Source organism: Trachemys scripta, chromosome 3 (assembly GCF_013100865.1).
Source record: "Trachemys scripta elegans isolate TJP31775 chromosome 3, CAS_Tse_1.0, whole genome shotgun sequence".
In the NCBI taxonomy this organism is placed as follows: Eukaryota; Metazoa; Chordata; order Testudines; family Emydidae; genus Trachemys; species Trachemys scripta.
This window is the reverse complement of record NC_048300.1, coordinates 145996707-146019353: the sequence shown is the minus strand read 5'-3', so window position 1 is coordinate 146019353 and position 22647 is coordinate 145996707. Positions and strand designations below refer to the sequence as shown.

The 22647-nt window shown below is 38.4% G+C and overlaps 1 protein-coding gene across 6 annotated transcripts in view; it reads right to left on the bottom strand.

Annotated features, from left to right (window-relative positions):
• Window positions 1–4414: 4414 nt before the first annotated feature.
• Window positions 4415–22647, bottom strand: part of FILIP1 (filamin A interacting protein 1) — a 148165-nt gene continuing 129932 nt past the window's right edge. For 4 of the 6 annotated variants that reach the window (XM_034766189.1, XM_034766188.1, XM_034766190.1 and 1 more), the window contains 3 exons: window positions 17856–20658; window positions 13498–13721; window positions 4415–5820 (listed from right to left, as the gene is read on the bottom strand). In XM_034766189.1, coding sequence (XP_034622080.1) covers window positions 13515–13721; window positions 17856–20658 — 3010 coding nt within the window. In that variant the 3' untranslated portion in view covers window positions 4415–5820; window positions 13498–13514. Of the gene's footprint in view, window positions 5821–13497; window positions 13722–17855; window positions 20659–21074; window positions 21093–22647 lie in introns of those variants that run through there. The other 2 variants (XM_034766192.1, XM_034766191.1) reach the window with 2 other exon arrangements.

Below are 22647 nucleotides of genomic sequence, written 5' to 3'. Positions count from 1 at the left end.
CTATAACTATATCAAAGACTGGTAAAAAATGTTGAAATTAACTAAGCCCTGGTCTACACTGGGGGTGTGTGTGTCAACCTAAGATACGCAACTTCAGCTATGCAAATAGCGTAGCTGAAGTCCGTGTATCTCAGGTCGGCTTACTTGGCCATGAGGACGACGGCGAGTTGACTGCTGCCGCTCCCCCGTCGACTCTGCTTCCGCCTCTCGCGAGCTGGAGTTCCGGAGTCGACGGGGAGTGCGTTCGGGGATCGATTTATCCACGTCTAGATGAGACACAATAAATGGATCCCCAATAGATCGATCAGCGGGTAGTGAAGACCTGCCCTTAGTGACATTTGAAAGAGACTTAAAGATTGAATGTACGTGTAGGAATAACAAGCCATGTGGTATACTTCTTAAAATCTATATATCACATTGAGTTTGAAAAAAGCTTTTTTCTCTTATTGGTCAGTAACTGATTAAAACATAGGAAACAAAGGGTAGGATTAAATGCTCAGTTTTCAGAATGGAGAGAGTTAAAAGTGGTGTCCCCCTGGGGTCTGTACTGGGGCTAGTACTGATTCATAAATTATCTGGAAAAAGGGTTAAACAGTGAGGAGGTGGCAAAATTTGCAGATGATACTTAACTATTCAAGATACTTATGTCCAAAGAAGACTGCTAAGAGTTACAAAGGGATCTCACAAAACTGGGTGACTGGGCAACAAAATGGCAGATAAAATTCTGTGTTGAAAAATGCAAAGTAATGCACATTGGAAAACATAATCCCAACTATACAGATAAAATGATGGGGTCTAAAGTAGCTGTTAACACTCAAGAAAGAGATCTTGGGGACATTGTGGCTAGTTCTCTGAAAACATCCACTCAATGTGCAGTGGCATTCAAAAAAGCTAATAGAATATTGGGAATCATTAAGATAGGGATAGATAAGAAGACAAAAAAAATCATATTGCCTCTGTATAAATCCAGGGTATGCCCACATCTTGAATACTGTGTGCAGATCTGGTTGCCTTGTCTCAAAAAGATATATTGGAATTGGAAGAAGTATAGAAACGGGCAACAAAAATGATTAGGGATATGGAACAACTTCCATATGAGGAGAGATTAATAAGACTGGGACTTTTCAGCTTGGAAAAGACAACTAAGGGGGGCTGTGATAGAAATCTATAAAGTCATGACTTGTGTGGAGAAAGTAAATAAGGAAATGTTACTTACTCTTCACATAACATAAGAACTAGGGGTCACCCAAAGAAATGAGTAGGCAGCAGGTTTAAAACAAAAGGAAGGATTTCTTCACAGAAGGCACAGTCAACCTATGGAACTCTTTGCCAGAGTATGTTGTGAGGGCCAAGTCTGAGGGTGCAAAAAATAACTAGATAAGTTCATGGAGGATAGGCCCATCAATGGCTATTAGCAAGTATGGGTTGGGATGCAAAACCATACTCTGAAGTTGCCCGAAGCTGGGAAATGGGCGACAGAATGAATCACTTGATTGGAAGACAGGATGTTGACCTAGATCAGGGGTCGGCAACCTTTCAGAAGTGGTGTGCCAAGTCTTGATTTATTCACTCTAATGTAAGGTTTTGCGTGCCAGTAATACATTTTAATGTTTTTAGAAGGTCTCTTTCTACACGTCTATAAAATATAACTAAACTATTGTTGTATGTAAAGTAAATAAGGTTTTTAAAATGTTTAAGAAGCTTCATTTAAAATTAAATTAAAATGCAGAGTCCCCCAGACCGGTGGCCAGGACCCGGGCAGTGTGAGTGCCACTGAAAATCAGCTCGTGTGCCACCTTCGGACCTAGATGGACCATTAGGTCTGACCTAGTATGGCTATTCTTAGGTTCTGCAAGAATTTATTCCATCAGATTGTGAACTTCTTTATAGCAAGAAAGCTATAATAAATAATATACATTAATAATTAAAGTGATAAATAATTTATATATGAATAATTAAAGCTATAATTAATATTCATAAAACAAAACTTGAACTTAGTAGATACAAATGTACATTGTTAAACCCAATGAAGAACTGTATAAAATAACATACCCAAACCCTGCTGGAGAATAAAATTTATCTAGCTGTCATAAAATACTTGAACTGTATGATCCTACAACATTCTTTTAAGTAAAAACAAACATTAATACAAAGTCTATTATTTTAAAAATGTTAACATTGTGACAAATAGACAAAAATCAGGGAATTCACAGTTGAAGATGGAGTGGTCAATGCACCAAAGTTGGTTTTCTGGTAGTTTCTGATTTTATACAATAAATATTCTAATTTTAGTTCCCTTTTAAGTCCAATGCTGCCTTGAGAGACAACAATTGCAAAACTGCTATTGACTTCAACAGGAAAATTTGTGTTTGCAGAACTGAAGAGTTTACTTCACTCCCACCCCACCTCAAAAATTGAGTATATTTACTTTAAAAAAAAAAAAAGACTTGAACCATTATATTTCCTCATGTAAAGCCATGTTAACAACTATTTAAAGGATCTGACTGACCATAGGGGCTTCTAAAAAAGATCATGTTCTTCATCAATTTTTCATTTTTTAATATTGTTGCTATTTATGGATTCAGTGTGGCATGTACAGTGGCTTCATCTGAAAACATGATTATTTCCTTTAAAAAGTGCATGTATAGAAAATCATTTTTTAGTATATTTTAATAGACTTCTTTCAAAGTACCCCAAAACAGACTAATTTTTCATATTTTGAAGTCAGGATTCAAATCTGAATTAGGTTGCATTTGAAGTCAGTAATACTAATTCACAGAAAGTTAAAGTTACCCTCCATATGAAGACTCTCTACACAGGTATGATTTTCAACTAGAAGTTATTTGTTGTTTTATAGCTGCTTGCAGCATGCCAGTTCAGTCAAACTTTATAATTCCACTCTGTATAGAAGAGCATAAGTAGTACCTATCTGTATGGTGCTTTACTTTGGCCACTGCTCTCAGTCTCTCTCTTAGATAAGTAAAATAGTTCATCCAAAATATTTTTAAAAACTGATTAGGATAAAATAAACTATAACTGCATTTCTGTTAACCACCAGATTAACTTTTTGAACTTTTAAAAGTGTGAGTGTGGAGGGGTCTGATTGGGGGACGAGTGTTCCTAAAAATAAAAGGAAAATGTTTCTTCACACATACCATAATGAGATTTTTTGTTAATCCAGATGGAGGGGAAAGAAAAACTCATTGTACTGCTATTGAGATATTTATTCTATTTTTAAACCCAGAGAAACTATTTCAGTAGTGTTGCTATACTTTTCAAATCGCTGTCAGATTTATTATAGATTAAGTCAAACCAGTTCTTACCCCAGATGATTATTCATTCACAGGTAATGGTTTTTAAGGCAATGGGCTTGGTTCATCACTATGTTAATTCTCATTTTGTGCTGGTGTAACTTCATAGACGTCAATGGCACATAAGTGGGTCTGATTCAACACTGTCTTACTCCTGTTTTACACTGGAAGTCAATATTCCTCAGCTTTGTGTAAGGAAATTGAAATATGCTATGTAAATTTTGGATGTCATTATAACTTTCCCATATTGGTTACCATATCAGCACTTTATACCCAGTGAAAGTGAACTCTATATAAAAAGTTTATACAAAACAAAAGAATATTAGGATTTCAGGAAACTTGGAACCAAGCTGTCACATAAAACAGAATGTAATCTCAGCTTTAAAAATGCTGTCAATAAGATATACAAGGGACAACCATGTTCCTGCTATTCTGCAGCTGTCAAATTTGCTGCAGAATTCCCCACCGCCCCAACCTTGCTGCAGAATTGTGCTCCAGAAGAAAGTTTTGCCGTAAAAAAAAAAAAAAAAATCCAACTTCAATTGTTGTGAAATAACCTTGAAAAGATGATCTGAATGACTATAAACCAAATGTAATGTTACCTTCCCAAGTCTGCAGACAGCGTGATGGGTTATCTGCTTCTTAAAATCTCAGTGAGATGTTAACATCTACACCTCTACCCTGATATAACGCGACCCGATATAACACAAATTCGGATATAACGCGGTAAAGCAGTGCTCCGGGGGGTGGCGGCGCAGGGCCGCACACTCCGGCGGATCAAAGCAAGTTCAATATAACGCGGTTTCACCTATAACGCGGTAAGATTTTTTGGCTCCCGAGGACAGCATTATATCGGTGTAGAGGTGTACTTATGACAAATTTAAAATGTCGTAATTGTTAACTATTTCACTTTTGATCATTTCAGCAAAAAGGACTCATTAATATGCTTATCCCACAATCTCAAACCACTTCCCCAAATGCCAAAAGCCCCAATAGTCCCGCATTCAGCTGCCAAATCTTCCAGTTTTCCCTGGCAGCTTTACAGTACCATTATACACTAATAATATAAAAGTCTGCAGCAAATTGGAAACTGAAAATGTGGGGAAAATTTAAAATAAAATGAATTTATTATAAAAAATAAATAGCATGAGGGATACCATACAGGTTCTATTCAATTTCATATATAATTCATTTAAAAATCCATTTTTAATTCAAATGTAGCTGCCACAGAATTCTCATTATGCTTCAGAATGCAGCATCAATCATCGAAGGGCCACTGCTGTAAAATTTAAGATCACCTTGCAGTGGCATACATAGGGTCTTGTTGTTTTACGATCATTTGGCCATCTTTACAATACAGTTTCCTTATACTTATATAGATGTGATATTTGATAGCATAGTGAAAACTCAAAGTTAGAAACAATGGCATCATTAATTTTGCCAGATGCTAGATCTTTCTTCACAGCACTGACAATATCTGGATGCATGTAGTATGCACTGTGATATTGTAATGAAATACCAGCCTGAAGATGGCAACTACAAAAACCATACAATTCCTTTTTTATCAGTAGTACTTACTATAAAATAAAACAAACAAGATAAATTTCAGCATTGTCAGCCTTATGACATTTGTGGCATAATCCAAACACTTCATTACATTTGTATTCTTGTGGAAATTTATTTGTTACAGTGTGATGAAAATTGACTTTTTTCAGTACAGGCAGAAGTAAAAACATATTGTAAAATAATAATAATAATCACAGCTTAGTGAAAACTGGTTTACAATGTTTAAAAAGAATCTTTAAATTCAGGTAGTACTTCAGGGCTTTGGTTTGTTAGTATTAAGTTTTATGCTGAATCGCTGCACAGTACAAGAAAAATTCTATACCAGTATACCCTGTATGGCAGTCCTTTGAGCATTTAGTCTCACAGTTATATGGTGGCAGGAAAATGTGTTGCATACATTTAAAGAAAAATTTAACATTTAAAAATAAAGAAAGCTCTGTTCAAATTAAAATTTAAACTTTCTTTACTGTCTTTAATACAAAAATATCAATCAACACTAAGAATTTTGACAGTGTATTCTACAAATTAACATGCCATGGACAGTAGCAATTGGAAGGTTCGGGGAAAGTTACATTAAAGTGTTTTATAAAAATAAATTATATGGCAAACACCACCAAACAAAATCAAGCAGGTGCCTTAGGCTTTCCAAAATAAGAGTAACATTCAGCTGGCACCATAACTGCTTTTTTCTCTCTCTACATATTTTCAAAATATCAACACGGCCATTATTTTTAAAAACTCTACAAATAATCTTTATAATCCAACGGAAGCAGTAAAAAACTTCTGTCAGTGATCAGTAGCACAGGAGACCATGGTGATAGTGGTAGAGGGCTTCAACAGTGATCCATCCAACTGGTGTGCAGAGGAAGTGCACACATATAGAATACATTGGGTATGGTATCTCATCTAGAGTTCATGCGTAACTGATGAATGATGACACTCTCTAAGAGAAAAGAGCAAAACATTTGCTATTATATAATTGGAAATACAGGTAATTTTTAATAAAGTTAATAGAACTTAGCATTTATATAGTGCTTTTTTATCTTCAGAGACTCTTAAAGATTTTAATTAAACCTCACAACACTCCTGGGAGGTAGATATTATTCCCATATAAAGATGGGAGACTGAGATTGAGAAGAAATGTCCTGGCCAGTGCTACAGAGCGAGTCTGGGTTAGAGCCAGGATTAGAACTCAGAAGTCTGAGACTCCAACCAAATTCAATGCTCAGACCATATCTCTGTCATTATACAAAAAAATGTAATTCAACTAAAATATGTCTATAAAATGTGCATGTCGACTATCTCTTCCCTCTTCTTCATAGGTTGCTTGTCCTCTTAAGCGCAGTTCATGTAAAGACTTACATGGGACTACTCACATAGTTAAATCCTGGCTCTACTGAAGTCAACAGTACTTTTGCCATTGACTTCAGTAGAGCCAGGATTTCACACATAATGTATAAAGCTATGTGTAGTCTTTGCAAGATCAGAGCTTAAGTTTGTACTGTGTGAACATAAGAGGTCCTTGATCCTAATTAGTCTTTTGGTAGTACCACAACAAATAGTAAATAATTAATTAACTGTCCTATGGTCTAAATGTGTTTCCATTGCGCACAAGATGATATTTACTAAATCGAAGTTTAACCATAAATGTAAATTTCAATATGCAGTGTATCTTTAAAGAAAAAATATTTGTGGGTTTTAAATGATGAAATTGCAATCAGACATTTGAAATGTAGTATAATGTGCCTTCCAAAAGCATTTATTTCTATAGTTGAAACTTCTTATATAACTACTGTGATTGTCTTCCCCTCCTTGTTTTCAAATGCCATTTACAAGATATGCAAAGTATAAATTCAGTATATCCTTACCACTTTTATTAACATGTGCCTATGCTTCACCTTTTAAAAATAATACGTTTGTAAAAGGTTTGATTGTGGGAATTGTACAATATTATAATTTTAAAACAGAAAAAATGTTCAAATATTTCATTTACCCTTTATGCCAGAACCTTACCACTAGATGGCATATTTTCATTATTTTACTCATGGATAAAACAAGGCTAAAAGACAACAATTAGGAGAATGTGGGAACACAAGTGAAACAATGGAATTTCCCAATAAAGTGTATTTCTCTACATTTAATTTACGATTTACGTAAGTTTTTTCCATCCATCCATGTCTATATTTCCTCCCAGATTTGAATAATGAACATACAGGAATCATAAACTGTAGTAAAAGTAAACCTTCACCACCAATGCAGTTTTATAACTTCAGGTTCTTGGAGAATATGAAGCAAGGTAAAAGCTCTATTCGCTTAACATCAAATTTTACTCATATATGAACACATTTCAGTGGGAATCACATGAGCTCATTTTAAGAAAATGGTTCTTAATATCCAGTATATACATTAGATATCTATACACAGAGTTTGAAGACAAAATTTACAATTTAAAAACAAAAATTTGGTAGGCAGAAAATGTCTTCTTCCTTGTACGGGTCCAATTAATAACTGAACAGTGTAACTATAGTAAGGTTTCAAAATCAAAGTCTTCCTCTTATAGACCAAACATAACAAGTACGCAGGGGGAGGTCAGAGACTAGAGAGGATTAAGAAGTCATACATTGCGTATACTTCCATTATTCATGTGTTCATTAATTTCTCTTACACCTCACCCCTTCTAACGTTTGACTTTGTAGTCATGCATGTATTTTTGCTATTAAAATAGATGTCCAAAGAGGTGTTTGTCTAAAATTTTCATAGGTTATATTCCAGGGATGGCCAAACTTACTGACACTCTGAGCCGCATACAACAATCTTCAGAAAGTGGAAAGCCGGGGCACACCCGCTGGGCTCGGGGCTTTTGCCCTGTGGGAGGCATCTGCCAGGCCTTGGGGCTTCAGCCCCGATCCTGCTGAGCCCTGAGCCCCAGTAGGTGCACCCCATGGGGCTGAAGTCCCAAGACCGCCCCTCCCCACTGGACAGAAGCCCCTACCCCATCACCCTGCTGCAAGGTAGAGGTCCCAAGCTCGCCCCCCGCCCCATCTGGTAGGTGGAGAAGGGAGGGCCTGGAGGGGCTCCACAAGCCACACTTTAATTGTAAAAGAGCCGCATGCAGCTCATGAGCCATGGTTTGGCCATCCCTGATATATTCTGGCACAGTGATGTAGGAATAATCTGGCAATGGCTAGAGAGAGTGCTCTGGGACTATAAATCTTACAGCTTCCATGAGTTATATATTTACTTAAAGAAACAAAACTTAATTTATTCTAATGATAAAATTAAATAAAGACATCTGTATGGATAGGACCAAATTCAGATTTAAATGATATTGCTGTAAATCAGAGGTCTTTGTAATTATTTGTACTTACACTGTTGTAAATGAGTTTAGAATCTGGCCCATAGTGAACAATTTGCATAAAGCCTGACCAATTCAGATAATAAAAGCAAATCAACTGACATCTTTAACATTTGAAATTTAAATTAAATTTCTTTTTACAATTTACATGAATGGATAATACCAAATTATACAAAAAGATATACTGGAGACAATATAAGTCCCAGTGACAAAAGTGGATCATGTACCAACATAACTATTTCTGAACTTTTAAAATCATGTTTAGAAGAGTTTTTAATATAGGGAGTTACTCATACTTGAATCTTGCAAGAAGCCAAAAAATAAAATAAAATAAAATAAACCCACACATGGTCCTACATGGTTTTGTTCCTGCAGCTGATAGCTCCTAATTTGAAAGTAGTTAACCCTCTTGATGTTTTCCAAAAACCCAAATAAGAACAGAGACCAAGTAGTAAGATAGTTTCAAAGTGAAGTCAACATCTATAATGACAAATGTTAGAAAGAGCTCTGTCTGGGAGAGCTCAGTCAAAGTTAAGGGAATGAAAATTACTCACACAGATGGAAGAGAAAAATATTCCCCTAAAGGAGAACAAGTTTAAAAGATGAGCTCATAGAAACCACTGCCAGCATACTACAGGTTTCAAACTGACTTAGTGATGTCAACAACTGATATGCGATAGGAACATATAACTGTCTGAAAACCATCCTTATTGTTGTAGCCTGTGTCAAAAACCTGAAACATGGTAGGACGGTAGCCTTCCCTCTTTAAAGATGTGCTCTGGAATTCTGATCAGTCACCGAACATTAGCGTTAACCTTGAGAGGATCTGAAAACACGTTTAACATGTTTTAGGTAATAATCTAGTATTTAGTTTATAATTGGCATGAACCTTTGAAGACCAATTCTGTTTTAGAGATTATGCACGTGATATTAATCACCAAATAAGTGGTTTAAAGTTTAAATACTGTCATGTACATTCTGTATGGTCATATTTATAAAAGTCACAAGATATTTCAGAGGTTCTCAAACTGGGGGTTGGGACCCCTCAGGGGGTCATGAGGTTATTACATGGGGGGGTTGCCAGCTGCCAGCCTCCACCCCAAACCCTGCTTCGCCTCCAGCATTTATAATTGTGTTAAATATATTAAAAAGTGTTTTTAATTGATAAGGGGGGGGGTCGCACTCAGAGGCTTGCTATGTGAAAGGGGTCACCAGTACAATAGTTTGAGAACCACTGTGTTATTTGCATTTTTAATCACAGTGAAGGATTGTGATCAGAAAACGAAAAGAGTAAACAACTAAAGATCAAAGTGGCCATACAAAGTCAAGATATTGTTTGCTTAGCATATTTTAAGATCTGAAAGAAACCCCTTAGACTAGAGATTGCATGTCTTTATGAACCAAATTCTGCAACCTTTCTCACACTAAGCAGCTCTTAGATCAGTATTTCTGTTTATGGCCATGAGACTACTCACATGAGCAAGCTGTACTTAGCATGAGTAAGGGTGACAGCATCTGGCCCTATATAATTCAGTAGAAACTTGTGTTAAGGATCAGATTTAAAATCAAATACAGGGAAATTCAGTTATGGAGGTTACTCTGTCCCTAACTCCACACATAGATGCTGGAACACTTTTGTGATGTAAGCTGACTCATTGCTCTGAGACCTTTCTTACAGACAGAGATATTGTAACAGTCATGCTTCTTTCACTAGACAAAGTTTTTAAGGTGCTGAGTGGCTTATCTTATTGTAGTCACTAACTAGATTGCTACCTTCAGAGGAAAAGGGACTCTAAACTGTATGATCAAGACAGCTAAGCTTCAACTTTTTAAGACTTTTGAGCTATAAGCCTTTTTTGTTATTATTGTTGCAATTCCCTTCCCGCCCGCTCTCTACTTAGAGTAGCAAACTTCAGGTAAATGAAAACATATTATAAAATGCTGAACTCATCTAATTTTTTAACCAAAGATGCACACTAAACTTAAAACAGATATCCATAAGTACTTATAGGCATACAGTTTTCTCCAGTTTATACAAAATATTTCATTTCTGTGATCCTCACAATAAACCCTTATACATCAATACTTAGTAAATAATTTACATTACCCTTTGGCTTACATCAGCCCTTACACTTTATCTTTCTTTCCTTTTGAGAAGCTTTGTAAATTGCGACCTGCCCTCTTCTTGCTAATATTTAAACAAGATTAATATGTTTTCAGGGTCTTTTCCTACCAATATTCATAAGTTGTTACTTTTTGTTTGCTTGTGGGTTTTTTTCCCAGATTAGTTTTAGAAACACCCTTTTGCCTGGTTCTGATTCCTTGACCTTTTGCTAGGTTGGCTGTGGATCAGAGATTTTTTTCTGGTCTGGTCCTGGCAATGGGCTCTGCTACTGAATCCTCAAAATACTAGTCTGACTTGTCAATTCTCTTTCGTCTGGGGTTGCTGGATTCCTTCTCACATGTCCTGATAACTCCACAAGTGGTACTTCTAGTTTGCCTCTCCAATTCTAGCTGTGCAGTGGTGGCCCTGGATATCCAGTTCGATCTGATGGTTTCTTCTTCAGATAAAGTAGTCTCTCAGATCCCATCCAAAACAGATGCTGCTTTCAAAGGCAGGCACATTTTGACTATTGTCCCATATATATCATCACTTAAGTTAGGAAAGGCTAGTTTCTTTTTAAAAGCTATGAAAAAGAAGGCTTAAGCCATCTATAGTTCATTACTGTATCATACCACATTACCAGGGGGCTCATCTACTTTGCAGCATTTAAAATTACTGTTTTGAACTGAGTGGAAGATTTGGTTTAGCTCAGCATTTAGTGTTATAATGAGCTTTTAGCTTCATGTTGTTATGTTTAGAACTTCTGCTGAAAAAGCTCTGATACTTAGAAATAATAAGAACTCACTAATGATTAATTGACAAATTGAGGTATGGGGCATTTATTGGGCATAACAATTAGTTGGAAGGAGTTGATGCACTTCTGATCAGTAACTCACAAATTCCCAAGAAGAAGCTCCAAGTTTGGTTCTGCTATTAGGAAAATTATATATATATATAAAGTCATGAGTCTGTTTTTCAGATGTCCTAACACCTACATTTCCAAAGTTAATTGGAGATGCAGGTTAATGGAAGATGCTTGAGGACCTGTGAAAATCAGAATCAATATTTTTGTGATCGGTATCAGAGGGGTAGCCGTGTTAGTCTGGATTTGTAAAAAACAACGGAGAGTCCTGTGGCACCTTTAAGACTAACAGATGTATTGGAGCATAAGCTTTTGTGGGTGGGCATTCACCCACGAAAGCTTATGCTCCAATACATCTGTTAGTCTTAAAGGTGCCACAGGACTCTGTTATTTTTGTGATGTTCATCAGAAGGACATGTGCATGAAAGAAGAATAAGAATGCCTTCAAGATAGTGAAGCTGGGGTAAGCTCACTAACGGAAATATCTGGATCTTTAATAGGGTAGCAGCCGAAAGTATGGATTAAGGATAAACATTGCCTGATTCTACCACATTTTTGATGCCCTCCACTGACAGACTCTTCTTTCAACCTCTCCTTCACAAGAGAAACTAATCCCCCAATCTCTTGGTTCATTGCATTGACCCTGTACATCCTATTAACTGCATTTGCGTCCTTCAGCCACTTAACTTCTTCACTTAGCATTCTCCCTCAAATTCATTTTGCGTTACACTTGTATTCTTCATGCTGCATGAGTCATCTTCCTTTCTCTTCTCTCCTCCAGCAAGGGCACCCATAGTTGTGGGACTCTTAATAGCTCACTCAAATGGTTAAATCATTATATATTTTTAAAATGCACCTTTTGGCTGAGACACAGCATATCAAGTTACTTCAACCCAGAGTTCATTTATTGTATCTTACTTGTGTGGAAATTGAGTTTTCTGGGGAAACTATGGTGCTATCAAACAAAATAATGACATCAATCATTTACATCCACACCCATTTCCATGCTGAAATACTTCCTTAAAACATGCCAAAAAAAAACCACAAATGGAAAAAATGCAAATACTTCAGTATAACGAGAACAAAACAAAACACAAACTGGTACTCCATAGCACTGTAAACTGGGTCTTTATTTGAGATAGACACATACCAAACTTCAGGGAACACGCTGGAATTCAGAGTAAGTTGGGTGCAAAGCCCTCTGTCCCCTACCCTCTGTATCTGAGCAGAGTTCTCCATCAATTACTTTGCACCATTAATTGTCTGTATTAAGGACTGTTCTAAGACAGAAGAGCTCTAGGCAGCTGAAGTCAAACTACAGCACACTTTCTGATTATGGGCCTGATCCAAAGTAAACTGAAGTCAGAGGCCTTGTCTACACTACCACAGTAAATCAATCTAAGTTACACTACTTCAGTTACGTGAATAACATAACTGAAGTTGAAATAGCTAGATCCACTTATTGCGGTATCTACATCCCACTGTGTTGATGGGAAATGCTCTCCTGCTGACTTACTTTACTCTTCTCGAGGAGCTGGAGTACAGGAGTAGATGGGAGAGCACTCTGCCATTGACTTAGTAGGTCTTCACCAGACCCACTAAATCGACACCACTGCATTGATCACAGCAGTGCGAATCTAGCCAAAAGTATAGACAAGCCCAAAGAAAGTAATTCCATTGACTTCCAGGGCTTTTGGATCAGGCCCAAATTGTGGCTGTAACAAAAAATCAGTTAGATCAGAGCTTTCCAAACTGCGGTCTGTGAATCACTGCTGATCCATAGAGAGATGGCTGGTCACATGTTGCTGGCTCTTCCTCTTTGTTTTAGCTATGAGACTTCATTAAAAGAGACCTAAAAATACATGGCTTTTCTAGCATTACTTCTCTAGGCAAGCAATGCTTTAGTTGTCTCAGGAATGTTAAATGATCATTGAAAAGGAGGGAAAGTGGCCTATGCGATTGTGAGTGAGATGGAAAGTGGTATCATGAGACAATCTCTTAAGAAGTGGCCCATCCTATCAATAAATTCAATAACCCCTGCCTGAATTAAGATCAATGTGTAAGTGAGGCTGCTCAGTCTGATTTCATTGTCTGCAAACATTACGAGCCTCCAAGTAGCTTTTTAGCCCAGCATAGAAACAAAATTATATTGTTAAAGTCAAGACACGCACACACACACACACCTATTAGTTTGTTATGTTAAGTGACAGTTTCAGGACTTAATTAGTAAATGCAAACACCAGCAACTAACAGACAGGGGGTTGATTTCCATGGTAGCAGTAAAACCTGCACAACATACCCCCTTAGCCACTGCCCTCAGCCCTTCCCCCCGCCCAGGGAGGCAGAGCTGTTGGCTGAAGATTTCTTCAGTTCTATTTTCATAGACTGAGTCTCGGCACGAGGCTCGAATTTTGTCACATTTCCTGTTCCTGGGGCTGCCACTACTGGCTTTCCTGCTTTCATACCTTTTGACACAGGGATACGGGTGGGTGTAGGTCTCTGTGATGACCCATCCTGTCCTGTCTGAAAGAGAGAAAAAGAGAAAGGATATAATTGTAAGCAAGATTTTTAGGAGTTTTTCTTTAACAGATCCTAAATCTGTACAGTTCCTTATTTGTTTCTTCAAATTTTTAAAATATGCCTTGAAGCACCTATCCAGTGCACTGGGAGCCTCTGTCATGAATTAAAATAACAACATAAACAAACAACTGGCCATAAATATATCCACCCCAGCCCAGGCCCTCCTTAACAAAGACAGAGAAAAGCTGGACTTTGCAAGCATGCCCAGAAGGTTAACAAATCTAGGCTCTTGTGTACCAATGGTGGGGAGCAAGTTCCAAAACGGAGGACCCCTCACAAGGAATGCCCTGCCACGCAGCTCTTTCACTTATATTGGGAGGGTCCCAGTTTGAGTGTCTTGGCTACTCTCAACAGTGGCAGAAAATCACAGGAAGACAGATCATATCTCAGGCAACCAGGTCACTTTGGGCACCTAAATTATTTAATTAGTATTCAACTTTGGAATCATGGCATCTCCTTTGGTATAACAATGGCTGAATCCTTTGCAGCATATTTAAATGTTAGTGGCATGAAGCAAAATGCCAAGAAGACACTTTGTACCAGAACAGTTACTGTACAATGGTGAATATCATGCTAGAGATGGACCCAAAATGTAGAGGTCAGATCCAGACCTTATTTTTCTGGTGTTCAGATCAAGTATTTTGGGTTGGCTTATTAGAGATGGGGGTCAGGTACAAAGCTCTGGATCCATACTTTCCTAAAGTTTGGAGCTGTTCAGATCCAGGGAATTGGCCTAATCTTTTATTATTGAGAAAAGAGAGGAAAAGGAGAGAAAGTCTCTACTGTCTTACCTACATTAATGTAGACAAGACCAGCACCTCTATGGGAAGAGATGGACTAGAAACCTAATAGGTCTTTACTATTTCCTGTTCATCTGACAGGCCAATGTATTCTGCAGCAAAAGAATTTGGAAGCCATTCTTTGCCATGCAACTATAGGCCAGAATCTAACCATCACATAGAGAAAACGTGTATATCCTTCCTTCATGGAGAGAACAAAACATAATGCAAATGTAAACTGATGCAGCATTGCACATGCATTGCCCTATTTATCTCAGTGGGCTGTTAAATTTGAAGCTTAATTAACAATATTAACTGCTTCACCACTAATCATTTTGAACAGAAAAAAAAAAAATCAGTTATTGTCCTAATCCCAAACTCCCAGAACACCTCCTCAAGTTCTAGAAGTCCCAGCTATCCTCAGTCTAGAGGCTAAAATACTTCCAGGTTCCCTGACAATTTCTACATAGTAATTTTGCAGTGTGAAGACCAAAGCTGCAGCACACTGAAAACAGCAAATGTGGAAACAGTATAAACTGAATTGAATCAACAAAATAAACAGTGTTGTGGGCACTTATAATATATATAATTTTCCTAATAGCATTTAGTTGCACATTACAAACCGGAGTTTAAAATAATCAAATGAATCTGCTACAGAATCACCTTCCTGCTGCACCAGACTGCAATAGAATCTAGTGCCCTTGCCACAGAGTTTAGTTTCAAGTTGCCATGGAGCACACAGGGTCCTGATTATATGTACTGAGCACTGCAAAAAAGGAGGCAAACTACCACCATCCTTACCAGTCAATCAGCGCTCTCCATTACTTAATGTTCCAAGAACAGTACAAAACCCCATGCGCACATACACAAAATAAAATAAATGAAATCACAATTGGGAAATTTGAATGCTGACAAGCCGATGGGAAGCAAGCCATTTTCAATAATCAAAAGCAGTGTTTACAACAACATTTAAAGGAACTAACATTTTTATGTCAAAACAAGTAAGAACCATGGAACATTGTATGGCACAACATGCAAATACATTCTATCAGAGTTGGAAAATATGTCAACATACCCTGGAGCCAAAATGACAAACATCCTGCACTCCCTGAAAGCTTTCCCCGGTGTGTAAACATACAGCTATTAAATGAAGTAGCTGGAATCTCAGGCATTTCTTGAATTTTAATGACACGTAAATTATTAACTGAAGATTTTGGCACTCTAGAGTTACTAGTTTCATGTCTAAAACACTCAAAGATCATTTTAAAGTATTTTGACTCTGCCTTTCCGGTCCCCAAAGAGGCACACTAACATGTCACTCAGATCACAGCTCAACACACAACTCCAAACACAATTTTCCTTGCTAAGTGAAGGGAAAATTAGCTGTATGCAGGTCCCCACTGTCTGGCCAATGTAACTGAATAAACATGCAGACTGGGCTTCAAACAGCCTCAGCCAGTGCTGGTTCTAGGGGTGAGCAAGCAGTGTGGTTGCCCTAGGTGCCAACTTCCAAGGGGTGCTGTAAACCTGTGCCATTTGTATGTGTGTGTGTGTGTGTGTGTCGCTCTCTCTTTCCTCTCCCCTTTATTGATTGGCCAGCTGTGGTGTTTTGGGGGGGTTCAGGTGCTTATGGGGAGCATCTAAAACATTTTTTTGGTGGCTGGGAAAATGGCTAGAGCTGCTTCTACCTTAACAGTGTCAGTTGTAGAGAACCTCTTGGTAGGATTTTTTAATCATTTTGCAGGATTCAGAGTCCGGTTGGCTCCCTTCTGCCTCGCACGTTTGCAGGTGACTGCAGTTTTTTCTGCTTTACGCAAATATACTGCATCAGCCAGAATTTGGCTCTCTATACTTTTATGAAGTTAATACGGGACACCTATAATGCTGCCTCATTAGGACTTGCAGAATGAAGCTAAGCTGTTCTCTTCCCAGAAGTATACACTAGTGGAACATTATAGATACCCAGAACTAAATTTTAATGGAGGAGTAAACACATGCAACTGGCGAGGCTATTTACGCCCATAACGGAGGCTCACTGCAGAACATGCAGACATGACTACAAGTATACTAGTCAAAGTGTTTGCAATGAGGATGGGTGGTTGGTTTAAATAAGCAACAATGATTTGGACTTTTTGAAAGTTTAGCATATTCTTAAGCAGTTTATAACACAAATCCTTGAGTGTATTTTATTACCATCTGAGAATAGCTATGTCACTTGCGCATTATCTCTTGTAACATTTTTAATATGTGAGGGGAAAAGTGGTACAGAGGGGGCAAGAACAGTCATAACACAATAGAGAATTGGGTCCCAGGCCTGTAAGAATGGCATAGAAGGTGTGTGGAACACACTGATGAGGAAATTACAGGACTGATAATCATGGATTTTTGTGGCTTGCAGGAGTTAGCCAACCACATCAGCACTTCCAAGATGGTATCTGTAATTTCATTCAAATTGAGCCTGCTGGAGGCACTTATATAGATTTTTGGAAAATAAAAAGTTAGACAGACTAGAGGGGATGTCAATTAAAAAAAGAAAATCCCCCATGTCCTAAAGGGCCCAGACATGAAATTACAGCCACCATCTTGGAATCACCATGCAGGGAGGTTTCACAGCTCAGGCAGGACTCCTAAAAATTACCTGCTTGATCCTAAAGAAATATTTTCCCTGTTTAACTGGTGGTTCTGCAGAGTTGTGTGTCGTCCTCGCCCCCCCCCCACCACCACCACCACCTACCTCTGTTTTATACAGTTAAAGTTAAAGCCATGGCAAATCTGTCATAAAACAGACAAGAGCCAGGAACTTCAGAATTAAATCTCCCACTGTTTTTTATTCACCCACTGGGTACTGTATTGCTACATAAATCATATCAATTAGCTGAGAGCTATACACTAGCTAAGCACAATGGACTAAGTTAAGAACTGACACCTCCAAAAAAATAGAAGCAGGGTTTCTCTCTGGATTGCCTCCTCTTCCTCTCTGCCCACCTCCCCCAACCACCATAGGAAAGTTTACAGCACCATCCTTCTTTCATTTCCTACAGCTTTGAAAGGTAAGGTTCACCTCAAGTGCTTATAGTGAGACAATGCCAAAATGAACCGTTTAAAAACACAACAGGGCAAATTCTGCTCTCAGTTACCCCAGTTGATATCTATAATAACTCCAGTGAAGTCAGTAGCATGAATAGTTTTTTGCAACTGTTCTTCCACAATTGGGTCTCACACAAAGTCCATTTTATGGCTTCCCATCTCCCCACCATGAAGTCTGGGCAGATATCCCATGGAATCCTCTGCTACTTACCACTGATTGTGTTCCTCGTGTAGATGATGTTGTAACCGGAGTTATAGTTATGGTACTTGTCACTTTGCTTGCTCCGGGCCTGGAGGAGAAATGGTTCCTGGGGGAACGAAGGACGGTACCAGTCATAACCTCCTTTTCTGCTGCTACATTCATTGGTCTGACTGTTATCACAGGACTAGCTCCTTCAGAAGCAACACCAGGGGAGCGTTTAAACTGAGAACCTAAGTGAATGTGAATTTTGTTGTCCTCTGTTGTTATAATGTTGGCATTGGCATTGTACTTCCGGATTGGGGTTGGGACAGTTTGTTTTTCTGGTGTTACTTTGAAAACAGCCCTTCCCATAGTCATATCCTGCAATTCTGGAGAAACAGAGATTTCTGCTGGTGCTGCAGACGTAGATACTGTCATAATCTGAATTGGGGACGTGGGTCTTTCCATGAAAGGAGCTCTCCCTCCATCTGAGGGCTTTTCTCTGGAGAATGTAGTTATAGTAACCGGTGACATAGCACGCTCTGGGCCCACTGAGCTCTCGCCACCTTTTCCTTTTTGTGACACATTTGGAGAAGGAATGATGGTAATCCGTGGCTTCTGATTTCCCAAGGTTGGAATGACAGTGGTGCTTGAAAAGAATTCCTCAGATGTTGGGCTAGTTATCTCCAGAGTAGCTGTACTATTCTCATGATCTGGAGTCACCCGAATATGAAGAGGTTGCCCCTGCTTTGGGGAAAGGACAACCTCTCCAGGATGTCCTGGGCTACCTCGTGTTCGGGCTCCTTTATCAGGAGCGCCTTGGGACACATTCTCTCTTTTTCTCATCCATGGTATCCAAGATTTCCTCATTGCAAGCTCATTTGCTGCTGGGGGATACCTGTCAAGCACAGATGAACGCTCTGTGGGTTTTTTCAGCCCTACCTGTCGCAGATTACTCATGATGTGATTTTCCTCTTGGAAGGATTTCCTTATAAACACAGCTGGGGTTTCTTCTTCTGCTGCTTCACTGCTTACTGCATCAGTCTGCACCCCAGTTGATGTCACAGGAACATCTACCATTCTTCTACCATTCATGCTGGGTCTGAGGACACGACTGTAACGCTTAGAAAGCTCTAACTCTTTTGTTAAGTTCAGGACTTCCTGACCCATATTTTTGTTTTTATCTTCTTCTTCCATAAATCTTTGCTGAAGAACGGAATAATCAACTTGGAGCTGGGAAAGCTGGTCTTCTTTGTTCATCAGCTCATGAATTTTTTCCTTAAGAGCTTGCACTTCTGCTTTCAAATCTCTGCTTTTAGCTTCTTCTAACCGAAACCTGTGCCTCAACTCTGCTTCCTGACTCACCACTTCACCCTTCTCTATTGCTTTGTTTTTAGCAATCTGGAGCTTCATTTCCTCCAGTTGTTGAGAAAGGAAGTTAGCTTTGTCCTGCTCAGTCCTAAATTTCTGCTCCAGCTGATCATATTCATCCTCTGTCTTCATCAAGTCTCCTTCAACCACTTCCAATTGTTTGAGACGTTTTTTCAGTCTTTCAATTTCAATGGTTAGTTCTTTAATCTTGTTGTCCTCATGATAAGCAAGTTCTTGTCCTTTTCTGGCTCGACCTCTTGCTATTTCTCTTTCTACTTCCTCTATACCTTCAATTCTTTTCTTTAACAAATCAACTCTACAACTCAGTTCAGAGGATTTTTCTTCTTCAGTTTTCAGTTTCCCAATTAACTCATCTCTTTCCTTTGTTAAACTGGACACTTTTTCCTCCATTTCAGTTTTCAGTTTCAAAAGTTTCTTACTTTCATCTATTAATTTCTCAGTCACATCCATAACTTTACCTTGTTCTATCTTAACATTTTTGTTCAGACCTTCAACTTTTCTTTCTTCCTGCTTTATTTTTTCCATCATATTTTTTCTTTCATCCACCAGCATGACAGTAAATGACTTCAGCTTGGTAAGGTCCTCCTTTAAGCTTAGTTCAGCTTTTTCCAACTTACTTTCTGAAGATTCAAGATCTTTCACTCGAGTCTTTACCATGTCCAACTCACTTATTAAGTCTTTGGTTAAATTCTTTTCTTTCTCCAGATTTAAGTGCAACTGGGAACATTCAGACTTACTTCTACTAAAAGCCTCTTCCAGCTTCTCCAGTTCTGACATTCTCTTTTGCAACTTTTCCACTTCAAATTTCAGCTCTTTGCTATGATGTTCTTCCTCTTGCAGTTTCTTTTTCAGCTCTCTACATTGGGATTCAGTTTTTGTGATCTCCTCATCTTTGCCTTCCATTTCAAGTACACGCTTGCGTAGGTTTTCCACTTCAGCCATCAAGCTAGAGTTTCCACATTCTCCTTTTGCTATTTTATCTCTTAATTCCTGAAGTTCTTCCTCAGCCTTTTGAAGATTTTTATTAGTTTCCTCTAGTTCCTCAATTCTACGAGTCAAACCAACCAGCTTAAGTCTCAGCTGTCTATTATGTGACTCTTGATTACCCAGTTTAGCGGTCATCTCCTCATGCTCTTGAGAAAATGATAATGTCTTGTGTTCAAGTTCTGCTTCTAATTTCATCAATTTTTGTCCATCTTCTTTTGTTTTTGAACTAATAACTTTAAGCTTTTCTTCTTCCTCCTTTAGTTTCTGAGCAAGATCTTGTATTTTCTGACTTTGCTGACCAAGTTGTTCAATATGCATTTGTCTCTCATCCACCAGCATGAGTGCAAATGACTTGAGTTTGACCAATTCGTCTCTCAGTTTATTGAGTCTCTTTGTATGTTCTTTCTCCTTGCGAGCTTGATAGATTTTTTCCTGTTCGAGAAGCTTCTTTAACCTGAAAAAAATGGAATAAATACATTATACAAGTGCAATTTTCCCTTTACATTTCAAGTTTCAGCCACATTTTCTACAGGTTTTCATGTTTGCATTACTGTGCTAGAGCGCTCTTTCAACACTTGGTTCCATATAAGTCTCCCAAAGCACAGTTATTTAAATTAGGGAAGCTTATTGGAAATCACACAAAATCATTTAGTATTCTGAATACAAGTGTAAGATTTTATCCTCCAACTATCGTCCCTACACATTTTCCCCTTTATCTGAATGTAAATACATTATTTCAGATTTCCTCTTTAATCCAATATATATGTGGCATCATTCAGTTGCAGAATATGTTATCTTCAGTTGCAGAGGTGACAAAGAAGATTTTAACACACAGCTTTAAATTGAACTATTTCTCCATCATCATCCCACCTGTGAAAGTGTACAGTTTACCCAACAGGACATATCTCTAGATTTACTGTCCCTTTTATACTGTGCCAGCTTTATAAGATGGAAGCCTCATTAGCTTGTTGTACATTCAAGAATGCGTGAAATAAGATCAGAATTGAGTGAGTAGCTTCAAGCAGCCAGCCTTCACCGGATCAACATTGGTCAGAAGTGAAACAGCTGACCAGAAGTACAGGATGTCAGCACTCGGTCATCATCTAGATATTGCAGCAGTGGAAAATTAATATAAAAATAGGTTTGGCTGCTTAATGACTGCTACGTTAAAGACTTAAAAGTGTTTATTTTCCTGGGCTCAATTCCACATACAGCACAGTACGCAACTGGTACCGCTCTACTGACTGAGAGGATCAGACTGATCAAAGCTTTGGCTACAACACAAGTGCTCTACTTGACATACAGCAATTAGAGAGCAATTGAATTTTCTGACATTTCACAGAATGTAAAGGCTGATATATGAACTAGATCTATTATTATCAGAAAAATGATTTAAATCTGTTATGTGCAATGATACTTTTCCAGACCTATTCATATAACATTTCAAAGCAGAAACAAAAGTATAGTTGTATACATTTTAGGTTTGTGCTTTAAATCCAGAACACATGGATATCAATGTAGAAAGTGCTAGTGCATTATTTAGCAGAGATTTGTAAATGAAATGTTTTTCCACTGATAAAGAGGTACTGGTGTTGTAGGGATATTTATTGTCATAAATTTAGGAGCACTGCTGTAAAAAAAGCAACAGTATTGTTTTAAAGAAGACGATACAGATATGTTTATACAAATTATTGGGAAACTACATACTGTTCAATTCATTATCAAAGTACTCTCAGTTCCCATATGAAGATCCATCCAACAATACAAATTCATTTGCTTTCTTCAGTCTATATCCAAAACATTTTAACCCTTCATAACCAACTGAAGAGCTAATTTATTTGGCTCTTGATTTAACAGCAAGAATTAAATTAACTTGGGTATCAATGACTATTAATGTCTCACTACTGGTTCCATGGGAATCAAAAAAGACCAGGAACTGGGATGAAAAGCCATAAGAAAGGGGAGGGAAGCCAGAACACTGAAAGATTCAATAGGCAGGGAAGGCGAGTGTCAAAGAAAGTGACTGAATGAAAGGGTGGGATGGGAAGTCGGTGGAAGAGGAGAGTAGCAACATTAGAAATGGAACTCATTTTTGGCTCAGGAGGAAAGGCAACAGTGGGAGCAGGAACGATCAGTAAGGCTAAATTTTAATCACAGGTATTTTTAGTAAAAGTCACAGACAGGTAACAGACACTAAGCAGAAATTCACGGCCCATGACCTGTCCATGACTTTTACTAAAAATACCAGTGAATAAAACTTGGGAGGTCTGCCCGGGGCCCCCACGAGTGCTGAGGGAGGGCAGGCCAGCTGCTTGTAGGGGTGGGGGGGGAGAGGAAGGGACAATGTGCAGCCCGGGACCCCCACTGGTGCGGGGGGGGGGGAAAGAAGGGTTGGTGGGGCCGGTAGGCTCCCTACCTGGCTCCACGCCTCCCCCCCAGCAAC